Raw genomic sequence first — 27411 nt, 5'->3', positions numbered from 1 at the left:
TCCCCTGTGAGTGACAGTAGTGGGGCAGCTTTGCAGATGCAGATTCAGAGGGGAAAAACAGCGCATGCTGAATTATGGATTTTTGAGAAAGGTTACGGAGGTAACCGAACACATCATACCTACTCCTTTGTTATCTATGTTCGGCCAGGTCAGAGGTTACATTCCTCAGCCTGAGAGATAGCTATGCTCTGCTGCTGTGTTTACATTAGGAAAAGCAGACCCTCCACCTCTCTACCAGACCAGGCTAGACCGAATGAGATCTTTGTGTTCAGTTTCAAGTAGGAGGAAAAGTTCAAACTACGTATCATCAGAATACTTAGTCTTCATAATTTCATAATTTTTGGGACTGAAGTTACACATAAAACAAAAACAAAACTGAAACAAGCAAAAATGAAGAAATAAACACAGTAATATTTTAAACTGCCTTCTATGCAGCATCAATTTAAAATAAATAATCTGGAAATAAGATATAAAAATTGGCTATTGTATTCAACAAATGTTACTAATAGAACTCTTTTCAGTGCAGTTTATAGGACTGAATAGAACATCAAATATTGTATTTATCATCGTATAGTTGTATTATACATTATTGTTTTTTCGGCCCTTGAACCAGCTCCATTTTCTCATTCAGTCAAGTGCAACTCACATACAGTTTATAGAACGCTTGTTTTACCTCCACGTGGGGGAAAAGTCACTAAATATTCACAGAATGAGTCCCAGCCCCTGTGCCATTCAATGGAGAGTGCCATTCCACTTATCCCCCTTGAACTTGAGCATAGTCAATCGTCTGTTTTACAGAGCCTTTCTACAAATCACTGTACCTTCCCATGCACACACTAACACACGTCATAGCAAAGACCGAAATGTTGTGCAACCAGTAAATTCCACTTGGAAGCATTAAACTGCACGCAAGGTATTTAGGTATTTTCTTCTTCGATGACACACAGATATCACACACACATGCACGCAGGCGCACGCAAACACACACACACACACACACACTAACTGGACCATACAGACCCGGTGAAGGCTGTGTGACTTTCCGTGGTGTGTTCTGAGCCGAAGGCAGAATCGCCGGTCACTGCGGAATTGAATTTTGAATAATCCAATTTCCAAAACGGGATGGGCACTCACTGACACAGGCCTCGTGGGGCTGGTTAAAGAGGAATTCGGTGGATGTGGTTCTGTGCTGTTGAGTTCCAGCTCGTGGATCACACCCAACCGCCCTTCCCCCCACCATCACCACCACTACTCCCAAGCTGTACATTACACAGGGGCACGGTCCTCTACTCTAGTTCTCAGGGCTGGATGGCCATTTAAAGCATAAATGCAGTTTTCTCTTGACCTTCTGACCATTTTCTCCTTATGACCCTTCAGTGCTTGACTGCCAATGAAAAAAATGTGCAGTAAAATCATCAGTCACCACTGCTGCTGGAGAATCAATGTTGCATCGACTAATGTTTTATATTCCACGAGCATGGCCCTTTCTGACCTGTGGGATTATGGGTAATGCCTCACAGCTGGTGTTCAGACGGGCTAATTGATCTCCTGGTCCTCAGCCAGGGTGCCAACAGGCTTCCATTTCCTGTTAGGCGCTTAGCCACCTGATTCAATGAATCATTATTCCCGTTAATGAAACAATCTGACACCCCTCACTGGATCAGAGCATTACTGGGGAGAGAGAAGAAACGTTCTGAGTGTGGGAGTTTTGTGAGTCCTGGCATGGAATGCTGGGGGAGCCACAGGAGAGATTACAAGAGAGAGAGAAAAAAAATCTTAAATTGCTTTGACTGGAAAGGACAACACTACCTTAGATAATTCTGCTGATTAGAAGTGTGCTAAGAAGTCAGACTAATGGAAAATGGCTGGAATTACTAATAAACTCACTTAACACTATGTGAATCTCAATTGCAAAACGCCCACCTTACACACACTACAATCCATGTTTTTAAAAAAATCATAATTGGACATCTGTCTGTACACCACCCCGTCTCCCCAACGCACACAAAAGGTAAAAAAAGTGTTGAAACAACAGTGTAGATTATTGGTGATTGGGGCTCCCCTTTGAACAAACATCATTGATCCATTTTTTTTGTTACCAAGCAACAGTGCCCTCCTACCTTCGGACTTTTAAAATGACATTTGCATCAAAATAAACAAGTCAAACCCAAGCTGATATTTGTGGCCCAAAACTGTCAAATTACAAATTATCAAGACACATTTAAACAATGTACATACAATACATTATTTTAAAGTTATTTATTTGTATTATGATGCTTGATATAACAGCAGTTTCAGCTTGAACTGTCTTAATGAATCATATGAACCATACAGAGGCCATACAGTGTTTAAGGATGTAAACTTTAGGGTTTACGCAAAACAGGACCGCAAACATTTAAAGTGCAGAGCTAAGATTTTTAAGTTAAGATTTATTATGCGTTACTGTTTAAAGAGTGGCATACAACAAAAATCAGGAACTAGTCTCACGACTAGAGTAGAAATCTCTCCCACAAGACATGGGCATGTGACATTCCTCTCTCTAGAGCACGTGTGAAGAATGGGACCCTTGATCAAGAAGTCCCTGAAACAAGTCATCTTTTATTTCAGTCTCAATATGAGACATTAGAGCTTTTACAAGTGGCTGTCTTGAATCAGTTATGTGGTTGATTATCTTACTAAAATACTGACTTTAAAAAAAAAAAAAAAAAAACCTCAGTTCACTCAGTTGTTCTAGTCGGCCTCCAGTTCCCAGAATGCACTGTGAATCTGTCACCACACCAGGAACAACTTTGATGAAGGAATAAAACAGATATGTAATTAGAGTTCCACATGGGACAGCATAAGGCAGCTTAGCGTTCAAAGACCAATATGCAGCCACAACATTGTGGAGTCCAGAGTGTGTCTTTATAGGTTTAAGTGATCAAAATGCCGTTTTAAAGAATGAGAACAAGACAATTAAGAGAGCGAGTGGTGGTGAATTGAATTGTTGGCTTTGTAAGGAGTTGGGTAGCCTAAAATAGGCTACAAAACCACAACAGGATTTCAAATCTAATTATTCAAACAAATCAGGTGTTTTTCAATACAGACACACATCATCATTAAAAGTAAGAACAAAAAGAATTTATCTGGAATTTCATCAGTTTCAAATATTGGTTCAGATTGGCTTATCACACCGGGCACTAATCTGCCTGTTTTAAGAGTGACCATGCATTCAAGGCTACTGAAATGAAGACATCTTATGCAGCTCGCAGATGAGCTGATGCAATCCCTCACATCAACAATCAACATTTAAAAGAATGGAAAACATTCCGTGTTTATCTGCGGGATGTTGACTTTTAATTTACATATTTATTAAGTAGGACTATTACAGTGGCAATCCCTGAATATTGAATTAAATTTGCTATACTTAAGTAATTACATAAATAAAAGCACTTGTGAATACACCAGAATTGGATTCTGTTGAGCCCATATTTAAAATGATTAGTATTCAGAAAGGATCATGGAGGGCTAACATGCAATAATGTACATTCCTCTGTAGGTCTTATTTTGATTAGTTCTCATCCCCATTGCTCACTCTGGGTTCATTCGCTAAATATATAGCATTGCACTTTGATATGCTCTCCCAGCTGTTTTCCTAGAGCTCTGAGCAACAGCACCTGAGGCAAAACTGGTAAATTTTCTCGACAAAACAAGCATTTACATTACATTTTTATTTTTGGATCAAAAAAGTAAGACACAAGTAAGCACTCCGTAAGACTGAGACTAATGATCCACACACAGTGGCTGCCAGTAAGAGTCAGCGAAACAGCTTTTGGTTGCTAAATGGAATGAGATGTTTACCCTTCTCTTGTCCCTCATTGTTAGGAGTTGGAATCAAAGGTCATGCACTGAAACGCCAACTCAGCTATGCTGAGATTCCGTTGGCATTCGAGCCTCAGATGTAACATTCTGGTCGGAGATCTTGCCATTGCCGGCTGACCCCTTCCCAACCCTAGACGGGGTTTTGGCCTGGCAGGGGGGTGCGGTGAGGGGGAGGTAGGAGCACTGGAGGATGTCTGCGTACCTCCGGCTGTGTTTGGTCTCTCGCTGGAGCACCTTGCTCAGCAGGGGTTTCAGCAGGCCTATGGTGAGGTGGTGGCTGCCCCCCGTCTGGAAGGGACCGGCGCCCCCCGGAGGAGCCGAGGGAAGGTCCATCAGCACAATGTTCAGGATGTCGGTCACGGTCAGTTCCTCGGGGCAGAGCGCCCACAGGAGGTCCAGGTAGGGGTCCAGGTCCCGGTGCTGGGAGACCTCGCGCAGCAGGGTGCTGAAGATCTCTTCGTTGAGCCAGGTGCTCTGGCGGCCGAAACGCTCGGCCACCTGGGTGGCCCGCCCCCACTGCTGCCGGCCGACGAGGGCGCGGAGGGCCCGCATGACGCCCTGGGGGTCCCGGCTGTTCAGCAGCAGCTCCACCTCCAGGTCCCAGTGCCGCCCGTCCCTCGGCAGCACGGACAGGGCGCGCTCGCACAGGGGGGTCGCCTCGGAGCTCCGCTTGGCCTCGTAGCTCCAGGAGGGCGGGGGGGAGGCACCCGCCTGACACTGCGCCAGCTCCAGGAAGCCGGGCAGCTGGGCCGGCTGGAACTGCAGGAAGGAGCGGCAGAGGAGCTCGAAGACCGGCGCCGCCACATTAGCGGGCGCGCGTCCCTGGGCGGCGGGGGCCGTGGCGGGCTGGACGGGAGTCACCACCGCCTTCCACACCTCAGGACGAGCCCCTGCGGATAGGGAGCCCTCCCCATCAACCGCCAGCTGCAGTACACCCTGCAGGGCCCGCCACGACTCGCCGGGGAAAGCGCTGAACACGGTGTTCAGGTAGAGAACGTTCTCCCTGTCCAGCTCCGAGCTCAGCAGCCTGCTCACCTCCTCACAAACCAGGCTTTCGCAGCATCCGGCCAACTCCTTCTCTGAGGCCCCGGCCAACGACGCCTTGACGTCCTCGAGTGCCACCAGCCTCTTCAGCTCGGGCTCTAGGGAGTTCAGCAGGTTGCCGTTTGCAACGCTGCCGTTGCTGGCTCCTCCCTCTGCTACGTCGACTGACCCCTCGCCCCTCAGGTAGTCACTGAGGATGCAGGACAGAGAGATGGGGGCCTGGAACATTCCCCCGTTTTTCAGCTTCTCCACCGTTAGCTGGACGTTGCTCAGGCTCCTCCGCTGGTAGTGGTGGCAGGCCTCCTCGAAGACGGTCTCCGCCAGGACCGAATCTGGCCTGAGGGTCTGCAAGTGTTCAGGCAGCTTGTGGCTGGGTTCCGATTCCCCGCGCCTAACGAGAAAGAGTCCGGCCTCCGAGAGCAAGTGAGGGGTGTGCTTTCTCTCGTAGTTCACAAACAGAACCCCCTCTTTCCTCAGGGCCATTTTCTCCAGCTCTGTTCCGCATTGAGTGTCAATCAAATACAGGGTCCTCCCCACAGTGAGGGCCAGAATGTCGTGGTAGACCTTCATGCTGCTCTGGATGGCTCTGCTACCACTGCTAGTCAGGCAGTTGTCAGCCAGCTTATAGACCTGCCTCAGGACGCCGTCCTTCTGTAGCAGACTGGTCCAGCCAGAGCTGAGGAGCAGCACGAGTCCCCCGCATTCTGTAGCACAGGAAGCCCAGATATCTGGGGGGTTGACATTGGACAACACACTTACGCAGTCCGAAATCAGCTTCTTGAAATCTGATTCCTTGTTTGCGGTGCTTGTGGTTCTCCTCGGCAAGATCCCAGTGCAAGCAGTACCGACATCGATTGCGTCGCGCTGTGGGGACCACTTCAGGAATAATCTGGAAATGCTTCCGAGGCCAGACGCCTTTGTGTCCGGTAGCAGGTAAACGTTTTCAGCTGATGCGGTCACCGAGTACCGCGGATTGTTGTGCAATGCAATTTTTACGCCTCCTAAACGAACCGCCCCATCCTCCACCTCGTACGTTCTTTTGCAGATACAGTACCTGAGGGTGTTAGGAGTTGTAGTAGTAGCTGGTGAGCTTTCCGAAGGGGGCCTCTCTTCACACCAGACGATGAAGTTCCCACTGGTGCATACAGAGACAACTCTCGCCCTGGGACTGTTGCACAAATCCGAGGTCTGCAGTAAACACCAGCCTGCTCTGACTTCACAGTACTTCCAGAATTCTGTTTTGCCATTCTGGAAAATTACAGCTAGAACAGCTGAACCACCGTCTGAGTTGCTGCTAGAAATTGCTAAATAAACGACATCCAGAATAGGAACAGTCCTTGTCAAGCATAAGTCCTGATGCTTTCGATTTTGAATCAACGCGGGGATTTGATATTTGTCAAATGTCAGGAGTCCAATCTTTGGTTTATGGAGAATGACATGGACGTGGTGCCCATCCGGACAAATCCGAATATCGGGGAAGCAACTCTTAGCGTTACCGTTATGATAGCTATTAAAACTATTATTTTCTTTCAAAAAGTCACTGAAATCATTGCCTTTGATAAAATCGCAAAAATCTGTTACCTGTTCCAGGACAAATCGCTTCATGTTCCGTTTGCCCCAGGGCTAGAAGTGCCGAGTGACATGAAAGTAAAACTGAACTAAAAAGCACACGACTAGCTACTATATACGAATACTTGCCGCTACACATGTATACTATTTCCCAAAGAAATGTAGTAAGAGTCCATATTCCGATGTATTAAGCTAGCTAACGACTTGCTCTTATTCGTTTTGGTAGCATTTGCCACATACTTTCGTGAGAGAGTAAGCTTGCTTTATTATGCATTAGATCTTTCTGTACTCGACCTTTTCCAGCACCTCCTGACATCACGAGTTTGTTAATATCCGGAGACCAATAGATTTTAACTGCAGAGGAGGAGGAGTAGAAAATGAAGGCGTGCTTTTATTTTTAGCCCCTTACGCAGTTCCGTCCTTTAAAGATGTCGTATCTGAATCGATCCGTCAATCAAGAAGTTTGATTGCTCTTTAACTCTTTATAGTGCGTAATCCCGATCAAGTTAACTGTTACCTGACAAATGTGTTGTTGGTTGGTGACAAAGGAGAGTTCACTGTAAGCGCACTGCTAAGGCAGAATAGCACGTATAAGTTACCCCGCTAAAATAGCAGTTTAATTTAGCTCAAATAAAGCAATTCAGCAAACGCACAATGGAAGCTAATATTCACTTGGCTAAATAACCTGGATATACATGCTTTAGATAACTGTGTCTTGGGAGGTTAGGAAGTGATATAATAATGATATAAAATGTAAGTTATCTATTTTATTTGTTCGACAGAACCTATTATTATTATGTCAGCTGGCTAGCAGGGTCCTGTGCTGTAGGTGGAACATCCATGTTGTGTGGGAGGGCTCGATAGGCTCCCGAGACTGTCTTAAGCGTCGATTCCACTTCTCCCTTCTCTAAACGAATGGAATGGATCCATAAGAAATATCCATTGACTCAGGTAGGGAGAAAGCATGTAACCTGCTTACTAACCGAAGCTAACACTTAGTTTGTTCAATCATAAATAAAACATGACCAACAACAATTACACTTATTCAATCAGCTAGCGAGGTAGCTCAACAAACCAGTTAACATGGTCGTCAAAAGCCAAGTTAACAAGAAAGCCAAACAGTTGGCTTCCTAAAAAGTTAGCAAAGAATATGCAAATATTACAGTAAACCAGCAAAATGAGTACGTACGTTGGCTGACATTAATGGTAACGTTAAACGTAAAGGAGACCATCTACATTACGTTGGAGCGCTAACGTTAGTCTAGCTAGTTAGCTAGCTAAAGTATTTTGAGAGAGGTTGTTAGCTTGCTGCTAGCCAGCAAGTCATTTATCTAGGATATGCGCAAAATGCAGTGTTCATGTTGATGCTAACTTTAGTGTGTACCCGTAAACAAATCGTGTAATTGTCGCGGATGTTATTACTGTTTAGCTGGCTAACTGGGATAACTGCATTTCCACTGCACCCAAAAAATAATAGGTAAGGGCCCTCAAGAAAATTGCTAGCTAGCTAGCACTAGCTGAACGAAGATGAGCCTGACAGCATGGGCCTGTCTTATTGCGCAAATACTGACAAACATTTTCGAATTAACTGTGTGTTATTATGCCAACATAGCTAGATTAGATAATTAGTTAACGTTATCTACAGCAAGCATTTTGTCCTTAAATTAGAAGACTGAGTGGGGAATAAAAATAACCAGTGGTGCTAGTTTGCTTATGTTTTCTTGTCAAACCAGGCTGCACGTAAAGGCGAGTTCCTGCAGTTTTGGTTACACCTAGCATTAGTATCATATTATTAGTATAATGTCCATGCAACCTTATGTAGATAGCTAATGTTGAAAGCAAGTGGTCATTCATGGTAATGATCAGCCAAACATTTAATATGTGCATGCCACAGACGTCGCAGAGAGTTGCTACATACATTACATATTTAACTTTAGTTACAAAGTAGCGTGGGAAACGAAATAGCAAATTGGAACTGATGTCATCTTCGTCAAGACGTCATCGGCGCAACACGTTTTATGTTTTCTTTGTCTTAGTAAGATCAGACAGCAATTTATCATTATCATAATTTATCAAGAATTAGCCATTTATTTATTGTCTGCGCTGGCTAATACAGATTTATCAAGAATTAGCCATTTTTTATTGTCTGCGCTGGCTAATACAGTTGTGTTTTACTTGAACTGATTTCTTTACTTCATCGTGTCGTTGCAGGTTGAATTCTAAATTATTCCAGAGGTTGTTTTCTCAGTTACTTTATCGACTGACAATAACTTCCGGGTCATGCGTCAATTAATTTGACATACGCTCTGAACTGTATAAATTCATTGGGCAATACCCCCTTCTCACAATTGGCTGTTTCGATTTAGACTGGAAGACAGAGCAAGCATAACTGAAGTCTGTGGTATTAGAGACAAGGGGCTCATGTCAAAGTAACCAGGAAAGTCTAACCAAGCAAATTGTGTTCAGCAGTTTTGCAATCATATGAAATGACCAAGGAGTTCTTTCTGTTAATTACAGTATTCTCTGAGAGCTAAGAAGTAGGGTTCTATAGAATCTTGTTTTTGATGTTTTAGAATGTTCAAGTCCAATGTCATTGCATATTGTTCTTTTTGTTTTTAAAAGGTGGTTTCACGTTTGCATTCCTTTGTATTGAAAATATAGCATTATCATGAAAATAAAACAGTTTTGACAGAAAAGTCGGAACCCCATAATGCAAAGTATTTTGGTTGATAATGATTGAATGTAATAATTTCATGAGGTTTCTGCTGTTTGTTCAGGTAGCCTTTTGTCAAATCTTAATATTTACATTTAAATTTAGCTGATGCACTGAATCAGGTTTAGGCAAGGAATTATGCTGACTTAAAGTCATCAGGGTCACAAATGATAGTTATAGTCTAAGCATAATCTTACACCATGAAGATCGATGTCTGGATGAGAAAATGGAAATTGAGAATGCTATTTCTGTTGGAAGCAAGTGAGTTGGGTGATATAGTTTAGATTTAGCATAGGTAGGGGTGCTAAACTCATGCAAATTCAGCATTAGGTGGTCAGAGTAATTGTCCTGATATTTTCCATGGAAGACAGTATGTCATCCTGAACTATGTCATCCTGAGCTATAGTAAATTTCATTGTAGCATACTCTTCATTTGTTAGCTGTGGCAAGAAAACACTTGACACAGATAACAAGGGTACCTGGACAAATACTTTATATATTTTAAGCTGCTTTAGAAAGTAGTCTTTGGTGTCATAATTATAGGGCTGATTAATGCATGGAGTCTATTGAGCAGTTTTAGCTTTCATTTTACTTCAAAAACTCAAAAGTAAGTAATAGATGTATTTTCAAGAGGAAGGAACATTTTTGTGTATTCATTGCAGAGCTAGCTCAGAATTTATCACATTGGTCAGAGGGAGCCACAGATGTTTGTTTTTTGTGCTCAGTGTAAACCCTGTTGAAGTTAATGTCTTTGTTGAAATAAAAAAACCGAGCCTGAAATGAGATTTAAACTTGTGGTACAAATAAGTTAAAGAGTAAATCAATAAATATCAGAGGAAACAGGTTCTTGTTTTTGTATCAAAAACAGCCTTAGGGCATCATCATGGCTAGAATGGGGAATAGTATATTGTGGTCAGTGAGTTTAAATTACAAAAAGTTGGGAGAGAGCCATGCAAAGTTATGAAAAATGTGTCTTGTCAAATTATTGCTCCATCTCTCTGGGATGGAAAAATAGCTATTAAAAACCATAAAAATGTATTATGAACCAGGAGGCTTATGGCTGACTTTATGGCCATAGAACATAAAAAAAGCACCTAAATCGGTCCTGAGAGAAAATTACCCAGGTACATTGGCTTCATAGGCACTTTTGATTCCCTGTGCGATGGGTCCTGTAGGACACCACCCCGAGGTTGAATTTTAAAGTTTTCTTTATCTTTAACATTATCTTGAAAACTTTTTATGAATCCGATGTCCTATCCAGACAGTGCCCGTTAAACGAATAGCTTAGCTGAATGTTGCATTAATGCATTTGCTAGGGGGAAAAAATGCTGCCGCTCCTCCTGTGGTGATGTAGCGTGTCACCTGACACACCAAAAGCTAGTCAGCGAAGTGCAATACTGGTTGTTAAAAACCAAATACAAACTGCCGACTAATGCGTTTACATTTTAACATAGATGGCACAGTTCATGGCAGTGGTCCATTCATGGGTGCCAGAAGTGATACCTGCAAAGTAGTCGGTTAAAATGGAGAGACAGAGAAATTTCCCCCGAACTACTGTCCTCTTCAATATTTGTCCCTGTCCTTGTGGTCGAATCCCAGGTCGAGGCTGTGAAGTTAGGAAGGATTCGCGATCTTATTTTTTCCCCGCTGTAATCGCAGAAGTGGTGGATTTGCTGGTTTCAGCGATCAGCAGCCTGCGGGTGCAGCTGCTGATCGTCCCCGCAGAGGGAGGGAGGGAGGGAGGGAAGCGGCCCATGTCCAACAGGCTAATGCGGAAAGAGAGACACATGGGAGAGTTATAGGAGCCCAGTAATGAGGGATACCCATTTATTTAGAATGTGTGATACCCATTTATTTAGAATGTGTGTTTGATTGGACTGTAACTAATTAAACGCTAATTGTCGTACAGATTTAGCCTAGGGCCCCTGCAATAGCTCAGTCTGCTAGGGTGTCGCTGGGTGACACGAGCATCATTAAAGGCTTGTATGTGTATGTGTATGTGTGTGTGTGTGTGTGTGTGTGTTTGGGGTGGAGGGTGGGGGTAGGTGCATGTGATGTTTGCCTTTTCTGCAGTGCAGGTAAGCCGAACGAAAAACATACTGTGGATTTTGTGGGTCCCAGTGCAGAGTTGTGCTGTAGCTTGGGAGCAGAACGCTGTATTGTCAAATGTAGAAGGTACAAGATGTATTTATATTGTCCAGTATAGAATGAAACTGCCAGACCCTTGAGCAAGGCTCATAAATACCATAAATACAGGCATTGGTAGAGCACAGTTCATATTCTTCCTTATAGGTGGGTAATATTTAAGTTGTAAAAGTAGCATAAGTTAGCATGTCTGCTTAATAAGTTTGCAAATGTTAAAGTTGGTAAGTTTCTCCATTGAAATCGCACTTGGAGGGGGATCTTAGCCATCGGCGTCTCGCCCCTACTTGTCCTTGGATGCACCGGGAAGGGTAGGGCCATTGTCCCGCCTCCTCCTTTTGTGACTTGTTTCCTGCTTTTTTTTCCATTGACGCTTGAGAAACGGCGTGCGACGCTTGTTTGCGGAACTGAGTTACGTTTTCAGACGAGCTCTCAGAGGTCTGTGTCGCACAGTGAGAGCTCATTTTTATAACACCTGACACAGATAAAGTAGATAAAGGGTACCTGGACTAGTACTTTTGCATGGTCTAAAGCTTAAATGTAAAACAAACTGTCATATTTTAAGCCGCTTTAGAAAGTGGTTTATGGTGTCATAATTATATAACTGGTTGATGTGTGGAGCCCGTTGTCTGTTGAGCAGTTGTAGCTCCTGTGTTACTACCAGAGATGAAGTTCTATTTGTATGCAGAAATCCTTTCTTTCTCCCCATTTCGGCAAATGACCAGTTGTTCCTGCTGGCCCATCCTGCCACTGAGCCCTCTGTCAACACCGGAGGGCAAGGGCTGTCTTGTGTGTCCTCTGAGATGTGAGTTGATTGACTAATTCTGTTCAAGTTTGCAGCTCAGCAGTTGCAGCTTTCACAGACAGCTGGTCAAATGGAGGCCAGTATTGCATGATGGGACAGGAGAATACCCAACCGGGCAGTGCTTTAATTAGACATCTCCCTGCAGGACTCCCTTCCACAGTTGACAATGCCTTGACTGGGATTCAGTCTTGGCTGTGGGGGGGCGGGGGGGATCATTGCACTGGGGGGGCATCGTTGCACTGCACAGTTCTTTATTATTATTATTTTTTAAAACCAAACATAGCCAATCATGTCCCCCATTTCCTGGTTCCACGATGTCTCCACTGCTTTGAAAACTGGTCTCAAGGTGGGCATGTCCTTGTATCCCCAGACCCAGCCATGGCCCAGGTGGAGAAGAAGGCAGGTCTGCTGAGGAGGTCCTCTGCATCCAAGAAGCCCCTGAAGGAGAAGGTGGTGCTGATGTATGACGAGATCTTTGCGGTAAGGAGGTTTCTGTGGTTCCTTCAGCACATGGGCTGATTAGTTGCATTATAAGTTGTGTAGCAGGTAACGTATGTGGATATATGTACCGTTACTGAGTCTAGTGGTTACTAGTGCAAAGTAGCTGTGATTTTTTACCACGGGACCATTCCAAACAAGTGCCCTCACAGTCTCGCTTGCTCTCTGTCTCTCTCTCTTCCCCCTATCAGAAAGAAGACCCGGCCAAGAACAACCCCCGTTTCTGGGAAGAGCTGTTCCTCATGAAGGTGAGAGAGAAGAGAAAAAGGCTCAGATGATGAATTTGATGCTTTGCACTAGGTAGCTGTAAGCTGTTGTGCATCTGCTTGTCATGTCTGTACTTGACACCAGCACGTGCGGTTTACACCCAAGCAACTCTCAGTTGTGGCGCGCTCGGGTTAGCTGTTTTGGCATCTGCTTGAAAGCGAGTTTGACGGTCTTGCAGAGAGAAATTTGCGGGGAGATTTGTGCGTTTAGCAGACATATTGAAGGTGGAGACCAGCAGGATAACCAGCTTTCTTCCCTTCAACGGCACTGCCAAGAACGTGTGCTGCTAAAACGGTCCCGTTAATGCAGCAATTAGTAGCTGATGAACAGAAAGCAGGAGGACGAACCTTCTGCTTCTCTGGGAACCTGGCTTAGCTGCTCTGGTGCTTGTGGAAAGGTGACATTTGGTAACTGAATTGTAGCACTCTTGAGGAAAAAAAAACGAATAAATAAAAAATTAGCCAAAATGTATGGTGATGGGACTCACTTACTTCTCCACATGGAGCCTTTTCTTTGTAACCATTTTTGCTCTTAAGTGAACTGAGTCACTGCGAGTCACTAAGTGCTCTTAGAGAGGAAGCCTTGGCATTAAGAATTTTTATTATCTTGGTAGAAGTGCATTAGCCATGTTTGTTTCTATTGCTGCATATTGACTGAGGCAAATGTCATTGATTACTCTGCTCAGGTACAGAAAAGCAGTGCCGCGGCTAGGATTCAAGCTGGCATACCTTTGAAAAGTAAACCTAGTCCAAATCTAAACTACTGTGCTACATCACTGTCCGGGTCCTGGCCTCATGTGATTTTCTCCCCACTACCCCTGCCCTTCCGCCCCTCCGCCCCCCCCCCCTTCCCAGGTAAACCTGGAGTACCTGGAGGGGAAGCTGGAGTCTCTGGACGGAGACGAGGTGATGAAGATCAAGGACAACATCAACAGCCTGTTCCAGCACTGCATCCAGGCCCTGAGTGAGGAGCACCAGATCAAAGTGGTGAATGCCTTACAGGTGAGAGCCAGCAGAGGGCGGCAGAGTACTGCGCCTCGCTCTCTCTCCAACCCCCCCTGCTCCCGCCAGTCGCGGCTCCCGGAGGCAGCCAGGGAAGCTCTGGCTGTCGATAAATGACAGGTTTCAGGATGAAGGATGCCTTCATCGCTACGCAGCGAAGGGTGGCGGTATTTCCGTTCAGTACAGCATTCTGCAGCTCTGAGTACAAGACAGACCGTGAAATCACCCACCCAGACAGGTGATTAAACAAACACATGACATGTATATGAATACCGATATGCAATGCACAGACAGACTGATCAAACTCGCCCATACAGTACTAGAATACTCCGAGAACTATGAAGTAGTCTAACGTATTTAATGCAGGAACAAGTAGGAGAAACAGCGGCAGCATCAGTCCAGTAGTGCATTAGACTGGGGGTGGGGGGGCAGGGGGGAGCACCCAGGGAATTTAGAACTCTGCCTGCTGTGGAGGGAAAAAAACAGTTTTTAAACCAGGCAGTTCTGCTGGTCAGCGATTTGTAGAGCCTTCCTGAGGTAAGGGTCTGTTGGAACAGACAGTGAGCTGGGCCTGGCACTTAGCATGTGGGTCTACATTGCTGGACTGTCCACCACATGACAGGGCTGATCTCTTTCTCACATACACATGTACACACACGTTTAATGCATGGGTCTATGCAGGGCCCCAATTTGGTCAGAGCTGCATGCAAGAGCCGGACACATTACATGGGGCACTTTGTCCGTGTCGTATGTGCTGCAGTCATGTTGAAGCTCTGCTGCAGCTTGTCCAATGGGCTTCGCTGTAGCCCACTCAGTTTGTTCAGTATGTTATCCCAGAGTGTATTCTGAACCATGCGCACGGCGTTTACGGGGCATGGCTAATTGCCTCAAAGCTCATGGCTAACTGCACCAAAGCTTATGGCTAACTGCACCAAAGCTCATGGCTAACTGCACCAAAGCTCATGGCTAACTGCACCAAAGCTTATGGCTAACTGCCTCAAAGCTCATGGCTAACTGCACCAAAGCTCATGGCTAACTGCCCCAAAGCTCATGGCTAACTGCACCAAAGCTCATGGCTAACTGCACCAAAGCTCATGGCTAACTGCCTCAAAGCTCATGGCTAACTGCACCAAAGCTCATGGCTAACTGCACCAAAGCTCATGGCTAACTGTGCCAAAGCTTATGGCTAACTGCACCAAAGCTCATGGCTAACTGCCTCAAAGCTCATGGCTAACTGCACCAAAGCTCATGGCTAACTGCACCAAAGCTCATGGCTAACTGCACCAAAGCTTATGGCTAACTGCACCAAAGCTTATGGCTAACTGCCTCAAAGCTCATGGTAACTGCACCAAAGCTTATGGCTAACTGCACCAAAGCTCATGGCTAACTGCACAAAAGCTCATGGCTAACTGCACCAAAGCTCATGGCTAACTGCCCCAAAGCTTATGGCTAACTGCCTCAAAGCTTATGGCTAACTGCACCAAAGCTTATGGCTAACTGCCCCAAAGCTCACGGCTAACTGCACCAAAGCTTATGGCTAACTGCCCCAAAGCTCACGGCTAACTGCCTCAAAGCTCATGGCTAACTGCCTCAAATGCTTCTACTCTGCGGGAGGGGAAATGAACAAAGCAATTGTCCCGCACGCCAGTGTATCAGCGATCTGGTTTAATGCTTTAATGTGCATAATTTACGGCTGCGTATTTTTCCTCTGCTAATTCGCCCCTCGCCCTGCAAGTGGTCTTGACTTCAGCGCGCTCACGACGTGTAATTGGTTTATTTTTTTTGCCCTCGTTTCTCCGGTCGTTGACTCCGCCTGTTTTTTCGGGATTTACCCCACAGACGCTCTGCGCGCTCTTCCGGGGCGTCCACCAGAAGAACAAGTCCACGTCGGGCTTCGACATCATCAACATGCTGATGGGATTCGACAAGGCCGAGCTTCGCATGAAGGTGAGGCGTTCCCACACGCGTGGGGGGGAGTGGCTAACCGAAGCTAACCGAAGCTAGTGTTGCTCTGACTCTCCTCTCTGGCTGAACACGTGCAAAGCAGTGGGGTTAATATAACCTGATAACTGATAGGGTTAATATAACCTGATAACTGATAGGGTTAATATAACCTGATAACTGATAGGGTTAATATAACCTGATAACTGATAGGGTTCATATAACCTGATAACTGATAGGGTTCATATAACCTGATAACTGATAGGGTTAATATAACCTGATAACTGATAGGGTTCATATAACCTGATAACTGATAGGGTTCATATAACCTGATAACTGATAGGGTTCATATAACCTGATAACTGATAGGGTTAATATAACCTGATAACTGATAGGGTTAATATAACCTGATAACTGATAGGGTTAATATAACCTGATAACTGATAGGGTTAATATAACCTGATAACTGATAGGGTTAATATAACCTGATAACTGATAGGGTTCATATAACCTGATAACTGGGACAAGTGGGCAGGGCCTTCAAGAGTTTTAGTCCCATTCACCTCAAAAGACATCACAGTTCCAGGCTTATTTCTGAAGGGCAGTCTAATCGCCCGCGACTCAGATTTGCATTTATTTGGCCTGCTCAGTTGGGCCAAAAAAATCCTGCTCGCTTTCATGTTTCGTTGAGGTGTTCTCCTTCTATTCTGGGTTAGTGTCAGATTTGTCTTGACGTCAGTGCTTTCCGTTTGCCGGGCTCAAAATACTGCTCTCCAGATTCCTGCTGCTCATTTCCACGGCTTCTACCGTCACTCGCTGTATCAGAGCCCCTATCTGATGTTGTGGTGGTGGCGGCGTACAGGCAAGTACGGCGCAGTGACCTCAGAACGATGTCACTCAGCCGCACGACGCAGTGCGCTCGGAACAATCTACAGAGATACCTTAAAATACAAAATAGACACGCTGTTCCAATTGCTGATTTTAAATTCATGATTCGCGATACAGAGACTGAAAGTGTGCTCCTGTTTTTTAATCCCTATTAATTCCTGTTTAAGCAACTCTCTCAGGCTCGTCTCTGTACTTATTGTCAATTTGATTGTTTGACTGACTTTGTAATTTTATGTCAGGTCCCCCTTGTAAAAGAGATTTTGATCTCAATGGGGTCTTTCTGGTTAAATAAAGGGTAAATAAAATGAAGTAAACAGTAGCGGCACCATTTTCTGTGTTTAGCTTGATGGATTGCCGTGTCGTAAATGTCATTTGCTTGGCTGAGGCCTTCGAGAAGGGAGAGTGATTTCGCCAGATACCGGTGCCTCGCTCAGAGAAGCAATTTGGTGTTTTATTATTATTGCTAAAACATGGCAGACAAAAAGGCAACGGTTTTATGATTATTGTCATTTTTAGAAAATTATTTGGTCCTGCAGGCGTCTTATCTGAATGCCCGCTCCCGCACACGGCAGCAGAGTAAATCGCTGTGCGCAGGAAGCTCTGTCAGGTCCCACTGGAATGCCATGGGCATGCAGAGCCGTAGTCAGGGTTACAGCAGAGTTGTGTCACTTTGACAGCTTTGGACAGACCTTTGCTAGAAGTAATTTACTGCAGCTCAACGTCTGGATTAAAGACGTAAGCAATGGCTGATCTGGAGAGGGTGGGTCATCATTTGTGCGTGCGTGTGTGTGCACGTGTGTGCGTGCGTGTGTGCGTGTGCGCGTGTGTGTGTGTGTGTGTGCGTGCGTGAGTGTGTGTGCGCGTGTGTGTGTGTCTGTGTGCATCTGTGTGTGTGTGTATGTGTGGGTCCTCATTTGTGTGCGTGCGTGCGTGCATGTGTGTGTGTGCATGCAGGTGCATATGCGTGTGTGCGTGCGTGCGTGCATGCATGTGTGTCTTTGTGTTTGTGTGTCTGTGTGTGTGTGTATGTATGTGTGTGTGTGTGCGTGCATCTAATTTCAGACCAGTCTGAAATGAAGTGTCTGTATCTCCTCTGCAGGACCTAATGGAGAGTCTGGATGGGCTGCTCTGTGGAGAGGGATCAGAAAGTCTGAAGATCCTCTGCCTGAAACTGCTGCTCTGCTTGGTTACAGTAAGCGCTCGCAAAACAATTTTACTGGTACTGTTGGTGGAAGAGAAGCAACAGCGCAAACCATAAAGTCTTTTTATGGCTCTGCTCAGAAGATCAATGCATAGTTATCAGCTGGAAAGTAATGACTTCATATTCAGTAAGTGCAGCTATACCGAAGGACCATCATAGAGTGAATTTACTGGGACTTTCACTGTTTTTATTGGAAGGAGTGTATAAATTTGTGGCAGGCTGAACGGCGAACTCCACGAAGGTAACAGCTCGGCTTGAAAATGCGTGCACAAGGTTGTTGTGCTGCTGAGGCTGCTTGCCAGTCCGCTAGCTAATGTTAGCCTCGCAGGCTATCGCATGCAGACCTGCCTGGGGTCATGCCGTTAACAAATGGTCTACCTTCGAAACGTTGACTGTGACTGTCACCAGAATCCATTTTTGAAGAACACGCTCCAGAAACCCTTCAGAAAGGTCATCCAATCCCCGAAGTTCAGACTTCAGCAGGAATAATGTAATGGAAAACAAATCTCCTTATGGCTCCTTCCGGTCTGTGAAATGTTTGTTAGACCGTTTAGCAAATCCAGGCTCGCACATCACTTCCTGTCTGGTCGATTATGCTTCTGCCTCACCTGTCGATGTTACCGTGTTCCAGGTTACCGATAACATCAGCCAGAACACCATCCTGGAGTACGTCATGATCAACAGCATCTTCGAGGCTATTTTACAGGTACGTTTTTTTACGCACGGGACTGTTGCTGTGTCATTCTGATTGGCTTTCGCTTCAGACGTCATCAAGGGCGAACACAATGATTGCAGTGCGCATTATGATATACTGTATATACAGTGTGATATATAATGACTGTTGACTGTTGGTGTTGGCTGTTAATGACCTACCGCTCCTTAATCATACGGATAGTTAAACGATGACTAATTGCTGTCTGCGTGCGAGCTGTTGCGTGTTGGTGATCAACGTGGCCTTTACCTTGCGGATTAGATTGTATTTGTTTAGACGTGACTGATCGCCGGGTGTTGGTGGCCGATGGCATCTTGTCCCTTCCTGCAGATTCTGTCCCTGACCCCCAGCAGGGTGCAACATGGGTACGACACCGTGGTCCTCCTGGCGCTCCTCGTCAACTACAGGAAGTACGAGGTCAGCGAGGGCCCTTCGCGGGGCCCCTGGGCCTCCCCGCCCCGTTTGTTTGAGTAGGGAGCAGGTTTAGCTCTATGGGAGTTAGCTGTGCTTCTCTCTGTGAACGATGGGGAGATGAGACACACCCGTGTGTTGCTCAAGTTTTGAAGTGAACCGCAGCTGTGGCGTAGTCTCTGTTGAAGCAGTGAACGTTGCCAGCTAGAGTCACCGTAAGGGAGTCTGCTCAGAAAAGGCAGTATGTATTAGATGCTTTTGTCCTGTCTTCTTACGAGATCCTGCTCATCGTGTTGCGCTTGACGCTTTCGTGAGCATTCGACTTCATCTTCACATATTTTGTTTTCTTCTTCAAGTCTGTGAATCCCTACATCGTGAAGCTGTCCATAGTGGATGATGAGACCACCCTGGATGTAAGTTTATTTTTTTCTTCTTTTTTTTTTTTTCTTTCTTTAAAGCATCTATGAAACTGCCCCCATTTGCGATTTGATAGGTTTTGCATGTCATCATTTTCTCCACCACCTGATGGAGCAGAATGGACTTAATTGATTTATTGCCCTCGTGGTTTTCTTCCCACCCGAGGAAGACCTTAGTTATTTACGATTTGGCCGCATCTACCCATTTTATTTCAGGCTAATGAAGGGCTCGCGTTTAATTGACAAGCGGGGAGCTGGGGTTTGGCAGTTCCAAGTGGCGGAGGGGCATTTTAAACCTGTGCTAATGACACGGATTTGCTTCCTTGCAGGGAATGGGGATGGTGATCTCCCAGGCCCTGACGGAGTATAACAGGTAGGATTTCTGCGAAAAGGATTATTTATTAAAAAAAAGGTTATTATTTCTGAAATATTCCCATTAAATCCAGATGCGCTATTAATCTTCCCCGGGGGTTTCGAGACGCCCGGGCCTTTTCCGCGGCTCCCTTCTTTCCTTTGAAGGCCACATGAAGGAAATGGGTTTTCCATCCCCGATTCAAAGGAGCTGTCGGTCGCACGCGGGATATTAGCTTGACGGGTGACAGCTGCTTGCTGTAAGCCCGTTGGTATAACCCCCTCCCTCCCCCCCCCAACCACATGATATTTGCGGTGGGGGGGTGCTGGTATTCGGAAAGCCACGTTTGCTCAGAAGATGCCATTTAAAGTGTAATCTGCTCGTGATGCAACTGTCGTGCCTGGGGTTTTTTTTTTTAGCGGGGGGAGTGGCAAGAGAACGAGAGAGAGCGAGAAACTCCTCCCCCCCCCCCCCCCCCAAACTGCCAAAAATGTCAGAACAGAATCAAAGCCTCGCTTTTCCTTCGCGCTCGTGGAGGATTTGAAGAGTAAATGTTTTTGAAATAAGTCGGGTAATTAGATATGAGTGTGGGTTTATGGGGCGTTATATTGGGTTCCGTGTTGGGTGGTGATGGGTGAATATGGCCCTCTTGGGGGTACCCTGACGGAATGCGGAATATTTGGCGCACCCCCTGTGATAGAAAGAGGAGGGAGCGGAGTTGGGGACGTCGGGCAGTTTGCTGGGCATTCCGTCACATTCAGCGGGGTGTGCTAAGGAGAAATTTGGCTGTAGTCATGTGAAAGGGCGGTCTTACCGCTACGCAGCTTTGAGTCCCTGTTAGCCACTGGACCCGTTTCTGCTATTCCCTGCCCTGTGCGCAGTCATGCTTACTCTATAATCTGCCTAATTTACTGTATCAAATTAATTTCGCTCGATGAATGTATGTTTATTGTGGCCTCTTCAAAATTCTCTTCCCCTATAGACACAGTTTAAAAAATATGTTGATGAAAGATGGTCACTTTGTGAATGTGTCTCTACAAGATGGTTCAGTTTCTCTGTGAAAGATGACCTTCACTGCACTGAAGTATAATCTCTGGTTTGGTCTCTTCAGGCAGTACAAAGACAAGGAAGAGGAGAACCAAGGAGGGTTTTTCTCTGCTTTCACCAACATGGTAAGAGCTTCTGAGCATGCCCAGTCTGTCAGCAAGAAAGAGCTTTCAGAAATACTGAAAATAGGCTCAAAGCTCTTTACTCTGTAGGAAAATTAAACTAAAAGGGTTGCCTTCTTTAACTTACTTTTTAAAATGTACAACTAAGTTAAAGTGCATCATTATCTCTATCTCTTTGACCTTTCCATACTTTGAGTCTGTGTACAAAAAAATTCAATGGCCTTGCTGTGACCCTTCTCACAGTGTCGCCATCCTTTCGTAGGAGTTTGGTTCTGGGTGCGATTAGTTTGGTCTGATGGTGGGGTGGGGCTGGGGCTTGGTACACAGGTGCTCTCAGAAATGCATTATCAGCCCCCGCCCCGAAGGCAGGCCGTTCCAGAACGTTCATTTCAGAGCCTCACGGCCAATCTCCTGTCTCCAGCTGTTGTTTTTTTTGCTGAATAATTATGCCAGCAGTGCCTCCTCATCTTTTGTTGTATAGCGCCAGTGTAGTAGAACACCTTATTATGTGCCCTGCATCCTGTCCGCTTGAGCTGACATCTCTAAAAAAAAAAAAAAAAAAAAAGGCACACAATCCCGAGGAAAGAAGTGACAGGAATGTGCAGTCCGACCCTTGCGTGAACCGCGCAGAGAATTTCCTCGCCGAGAATTTCGAGAGTTTCCCCAGCAACCGGTTCTACTCCTTTTCCGCCTGACACCTTACAGTTTCATTAGAGTGAGTTTGTTTGAATAGGCGGTCTCCCGTGTCATAAGCCCGAGCTCCCCATTGCGGCTCTGGCTTCCCAACGTTTCAGTGTAAGCGATTTCACGCTTTGTGTCTGTGTGACCTTCCACGCGGGCGTGGGTCAGCCAATTGCGGCTTAATCTCGTATATGTTACCAGATTCCTTTTATGTTACCAAATTAGCACCCCCTTTATAGGGTGCTTTATATTGCAAGGTAATTTCATATTGTGATGGTTCTGCTTTATTTCAGGCAAGGCTAAACGCTCTTTTTATTAACGCTGCTAATGTAGCGGAAGCAATGAGATTATGTTTCCGACCTAACAGCATCATGGTTCTTTTTTGGGAAGGGGGCATCGTGGTTCCGTATCTGTTTTGCATTCCGTGTGCTGTTTTGAGCACGGAATAACAACGCAGCATCCATTGGCTTGTGAGCCGTTTAATTGAGTTAATTTGAATTTAAAATTAGTTTCAGCATCACGTAATTAATTTGACTCAGCCAGATTCAATTCTGTTCTGTTTGATGAATTAGATTCCCCTTGGCAGAGGAAACGATTATCTGCCCTCTTATTTTTAACCCACACTGAGTTGTAATGCATCTGCAATCCACAGGTGGGCAGTATGTTCATCGCTGATGCAGAAGAGAAGCTATCGGTACAGTAAGTGACCAGACCATTCCGTGGCACTGCCTCTCTTGAGTAGTGCTTATTTATTTGCTATGAAACAGGAGGCGCAGGCAGCAACACATGTGCGAAGGAAGATGCATTTATGGGCGCGTTCTGAGCAAGGCATATTTATATACACGTAGTGGTTAAATTTTTATTTTTTCTTATAAGGGAAGGTTCTGTTGGTAAAATACAGATTTAACGGAAGACTGTGGTGACTGCATTTTTACGTGACTGGTTTTCTACAGCTCCGCTTTGGCATTGGAGGTGACGGTCACATGTCCCGTGATGTCATAATAGAGTCGTCGTTTAATTTTCCCCTGGAAGCCTCTCTAAACCCTGAGCGTGTCTCCATGCTGTGTACTACAGTTAATCTTGTGCCAACGAGTCGAGTCCCCCTTGTACTGTTGTCCTGTGCTTTGCCCGATCTTTCATCCCAGTGACACCTGAAGTTAGCGTGGAATAAGCAGTCAGATAAATCTTACATTGTCCAACAAGTCCAAGATCAAAGGAGAGCTTTTATCTCTGCTCACTTTTGTTGGGCCCCCAGTTCATTTTACATCTCTGACTCAAGACCTGGGCGGGGCTTATCGCCACCAGTTCCTGGTTATCGTCGGATTGGCTTTGACTTCTGAGGAGTAGCATTTACAGATTAGCATCCCAAATCACTTAGGGAGGGTGGTTTTTGTGCTCCACAAACTTTAATAGCTTTTCAAACTTCTCACACTTCTATCAAGCTTGGGACCTGTCTATGATGCGGTAGACCAATGCCTATATTTTTTTCTCTACGTCCAACTTTTGATATTTTCATTGTAAAAACACCATCAATGTTGCATTACATTACCTTACAATATTGCTTGTGAGTGCTCGTTTTTGCCAAATTATTACTTTTTAGGAAACATTAATCGAGAAATGATTTGTATAAAACAAGTCACCGGGCCATCATTCTAGTAATGGAGTCTGCAGTCATGGTCTGCGCCTTTACTGTTTTGTGGACCGTTAGTGCTCTGTTTGAAATTGCTCATATTTTGTTCTCTGTACTCTTGAGAGCGTAGACTTTGGCAGGCAGTTTTACTGCGCAGTTGAACTAGTGCAGGCCGGGTGCCTGAGTTGCTCTGCTCCAGGTCAGGCCGCGGCTGTCTGTGGCGTCGGCGGTAACGTGGGTCTCCTGGCTGTCCCGCAGGACCAACGAGGCCATCCTCCTGGCCCTGTACGAAGCCGTGCACCTGAACCGGAACTTCATCACCGTGCTCGCGCAGGTGAGCGTCAGGGGGGAAAAGAAATGTGCATAACCGTTTCACGTCTTTTCCTTTCCCCAGTCAATATATTATTATTTGCACTTGTCCTACTTAACTGCTGAGATATTTGCTTGTGGAGTAACTTTATATTTCTGTCGGTTTTTGATTCAGTGTGGGGTGGGGTGGAATTAAAAATAAAAAAAGAACGGAATTGTGCGTGGTGAATGCTGTAGGTGTGCTGACGGGTGATTAAAGACAAGAAAGCAGGAACGACAGCAGCAGCTGCTGCTCTGAGATGGCAGGGAGACGGGATGCGAAGGAATGAGGAACGAACGACTTGTTTTTGTGCCAAATTAAGATAATGAATCGTTGTTTGTTTTCTGCCAGAGTAGGAAAGTTATCTGGAAAGTTATTTTTTGGCCCTCAAAAACCTCCTTATTGCGGCTTTTGAAACCTCCTTGTTTCTGCTGGAGTATGCCTTTGGCTCAAGCACATTAACCTGCTTGACCCATTTTACCTGTTTAATGCGGGATCCCCTTTCCCCACAGAGTCATCCCGAGATCAACATTCCATCCTCGCCCGTGACACCTGTCCCCACCACGCCCACAACACCTCTGGGCACGACCCCACCCTCCCTTGACAGTAAGTAGCCCCTCCCACATTTCTGACATCATTCTCAGCGACCTCTGGCAGGCACCGTGTCCAGTCTTGATTGGATTGCTTTCCAAGTGATAATTTCCAAGTGCTGTCTTCCTCATGTAACACATTTTTGATCGGTTTTGTAAATGTGTTAAAGCTATTTAGCGTTTGATTGAATGCTTATTTTTTTTTTGAAAACTTTAGCTGTTTATTCATTCTATTTGATTTCCAGCACAGCTGGAGCAATCTGAAATCAGCATGTATCACAGTCAAAATTTGTTTTTCAGTGTACACATACTTTGTTCTCCTTGAGGGGACGTCTTTGTGCTCATGTTTATGCTAATGTTTGCTTAGAAGTGAGTGTGTAAGTGTGTGTGTGTGTGTGTGTGTGTGTGTGTGGGTACATTGTTTCCAGCTGGGGTATGTGAGGACTTGTTCACGCTGTGTCAGACGGGGTTCGGCTGGGAGTGACGAGCGAGGCGCGTCTGCGAGCGGGGCCGCTTTTTGTCTTCGTCTCACTTCCTCATCCGCTCTCGTCCAATCAGTCCCGTTCCCCCGTGACCCGCCGCTTAATTTGACGGGAGGCGTGGTCGCACCTCTTCAAACCGCCGCTTCTGAGGCTCCCTCCGAGTTTCGGCGCGGGGGGATTATCGTCAGCCGACGCCGACGCCGAAAAAAACCGGCGCTCGTGTTCCCGAGCCGGCGCCCGTCCCGCCCACCAGTCCCCAAAAAATGAAAGCGACCGAAAACTTTTCTGAAGTTTGAGCTCGGATTTTTTTTTTTTTTGTACATCAATTTTTGAAAAGCCTCGTGTTCTGATAAAAAATTAATCAGGCAAGTGGAGGCCCATAAAATGAATCCCTCAAAGCTAGAGATGGGGATGGCTGTTGGTTGACGGCTCTTTTTCCCCTGGGAGGGGGGGGGGATAGGCCCATCACGTTTTTACGATCGCTCATGTGACAGTTTCGACAATTCTGCTTTTGTGTGGGATTACACCTGCTTTCCGAATGGGGATAACGGCAGCCCAATGTGATTTCAGCTGTTAGAAACGGTCTCCACTGGCTACAAGCGACTGTGAGGTGAGCACACATGAACTTAACGTTATTCAGCTGTGCGGGAAAGAAAAAACATATGCCTGTACAGCATCAAATATTTAATCACTTTTTTCAAAATACAACCTCTTTCTGGGCTGTCAACCTGATGGATTAATTCCGCTTGATTTTGGTCTGGTTTCCTCTAAAAGGCGGGTAAAATTTCCCCGCCTCTCACTGAACTTCACCTTCATCCTGACACCAGAACTCCATAGTGCTGATGACCAGTGGGCCTTTATGAACCACATTATGAGTGGAGCTGCTATGTGCAGTCCGTTACTGATCCATACAGAACGTTACATTGCGTTCCTTCAAGCGGTCTGGTCCAGCGCAAGGTACGTGAGTGCACGCAACGGGGGTTGCAAGAGCAGTGGCTGACTGCAGCGACCATTTTGGGCAAGCTCGAAAAACAGCTGGAATTATCAGCCGCACTGCGAGCGTAATCGACTGGCCCTGTCAATCACGGTCGCGTATCCTGTTAGCGCGAAGTGTTACGCTAAGCGCTGAGCCGTGGTTTTTACAGGTTTATATAAGCGTCGAGGAATGTTGGGTATGAGTTAATGGAGTCTTCACAGGAGTGTCTTAGTCTGTATTAGATGCCGTTCTCGCTGTTTTGGAAGCTTATTCTTTCACCAGGGGACAATATAAGATTTGTTCATGCGGTTGGTGGGGTGGGGGTGGGGGTGGGCGGCTGTCCTGTTGAGACGCGGAGTTGTGGTGTGATGACACACTCCGTGGTCTCGTATGGAATCCTGACTGTGTCACTGGCTGCTGTAGGTGTCAGCCCGGCAGGGTGGAGCGTAATTGGCCGTCGCATCTCCCTGGGTGGGTGGGGTTTATGACAACAGCGTCTGCCTCTCGTCTCACCGTGCGAGAGCGACCCCTGTGGACGATCGGTGTGCCTAAGCGAAGCTGCCCGTGAAGTGAAAAGAACTAAGCGCACTTCTCCGTGCCTCACCCAAATTTATCCTAATGTGATGGGCTCACCCTGTCCAATCAGCTGTATCCCAGTCATGGAATATCGTACAAAAACATCTTGCTGTAATGAAATGCAGTGATTGGTCAAAATCAGAAAGGCATATGCAAGCTCTGCCTTTAACGTTCTCTCTTACCTGTGTTGCAGTGATGAACTCTACCGAGCTTCCCCTGGACCCCAACCTCCAGACCAGCAACCTGCTCATCACCTTCCTCAAGTACTCCTCCATTGTCATGCAGGACACCAAAGGCAAGTGCCAACGCCCTCCTCTATTCTGCAGATCCAGATCTCGCCACATAACATCTCTGGGTTTCCTTAAATTACCAAAAGTGTTTCTTTCAAGACCATGGGATTTGCAATATTTAGAATCTTACAAACGGAATCATGAAGTACTTACTAATCGTGCATTTATGAGTTTTGTGGTACTGAAAGCCCTGGATGTCGTTTTGCGAAGGCTTGTGTACTTTTTAGGGCACACATAGACACTGGAGACTGGGAGGTAGGGTGAACATCTGCCGGCATCTTTGCTTAATGGCAGCCTTTGATGGTTTTCTCCTGAGAAGGAAAGTAATTAACGGACAGTGTGGGCCGTGGTTACAAAAGAAGCCTACACAAAGCACTCAGGTAGCCGGGCTCTGTTCTGGCACACGGGCGGACCCGCCGAACGCAGACCTCAGCGAGCGCCAACGCTCACGCCGACGCACCGAGCGCTCACACCTGCGCTGACTCACACGCGCTCGCACACACACAGGCACGCATCTACATTAGTACACAGCATTCCCACCGTGCATACTGACAAACGCACATGCACTCAGTCAGACTCTCTCTCTCACACACACACACACAGACGCTGCGCACACACTCACAGGCACGCATCTACATTAGTACACAGCATTCCCACCGTGCATACTGACAAACGCACATGCACTCAGTCAGACTCTCTCTCTCACACACACACACACACACACACACACACACACGCACACACACAGACGCTGCGCACACACTCACTGACACACATCTACATTAGTACACAGCATTCCCACCTCGCATACTGACAAACGCACATGCACTCAGTCAGACTCTCTCTC

General features: G+C 46.0%; 2 protein-coding genes across 5 annotated transcripts in view; one reads left to right on the top strand and one right to left on the bottom strand.

Annotated features, from left to right (window-relative positions):
- Positions 1–2244: 2244 nt before the first annotated feature.
- On the bottom strand, positions 2245–6849 carry LOC135247455 (BLOC-2 complex member HPS6-like). The gene has a single exon (XM_064320916.1). The coding sequence runs from the start codon at positions 6508–6510 to the stop codon at positions 3901–3903; it is 2610 nt and encodes an 869-aa protein (XP_064176986.1). The 5' UTR covers positions 6511–6849; the 3' UTR covers positions 2245–3900.
- An 87-nt stretch (positions 6850–6936) lies between these two features.
- Positions 6937–27411, top strand: part of armh3 (armadillo like helical domain containing 3) — a 60498-nt gene continuing 40023 nt past the window's right edge. The window contains exons 1-16 of one of the 4 annotated variants that reach the window (XM_064320919.1): positions 7257–7425; positions 12055–12134; positions 12505–12614; positions 12824–12880; positions 13754–13900; positions 15740–15847; positions 17829–17921; positions 18562–18636; positions 18973–19059; positions 19410–19466; positions 19799–19842; positions 20933–20993; positions 22324–22370; positions 23560–23635; positions 24163–24256; positions 26468–26569. In XM_064320919.1, coding sequence (XP_064176989.1) covers positions 12513–12614; positions 12824–12880; positions 13754–13900; positions 15740–15847; positions 17829–17921; positions 18562–18636; positions 18973–19059; positions 19410–19466; positions 19799–19842; positions 20933–20993; positions 22324–22370; positions 23560–23635; positions 24163–24256; positions 26468–26569 — 1150 coding nt within the window. In that variant the 5' untranslated portion in view covers positions 7257–7425; positions 12055–12134; positions 12505–12512. Of the gene's footprint in view, positions 6962–7242; positions 7426–7547; positions 7952–12054; positions 12135–12504; positions 12615–12823; positions 12881–13753; positions 13901–15739; positions 15848–17828; positions 17922–18561; positions 18637–18972; positions 19060–19409; positions 19467–19798; positions 19843–20932; positions 20994–22323; positions 22371–23559; positions 23636–24162; positions 24257–26467; positions 26570–27411 lie in introns of those variants that run through there. The other 3 variants (XM_064320920.1, XM_064320918.1, XM_064320921.1) reach the window with 3 other exon arrangements.

The sequence above is a fragment of the Anguilla rostrata genome, chromosome 2, assembly GCF_018555375.3.
Source record: "Anguilla rostrata isolate EN2019 chromosome 2, ASM1855537v3, whole genome shotgun sequence".
Taxonomy (NCBI): Eukaryota; Metazoa; Chordata; class Actinopteri; order Anguilliformes; family Anguillidae; genus Anguilla; species Anguilla rostrata.
This window is presented reverse-complemented; position numbering and strand designations above follow the sequence as displayed.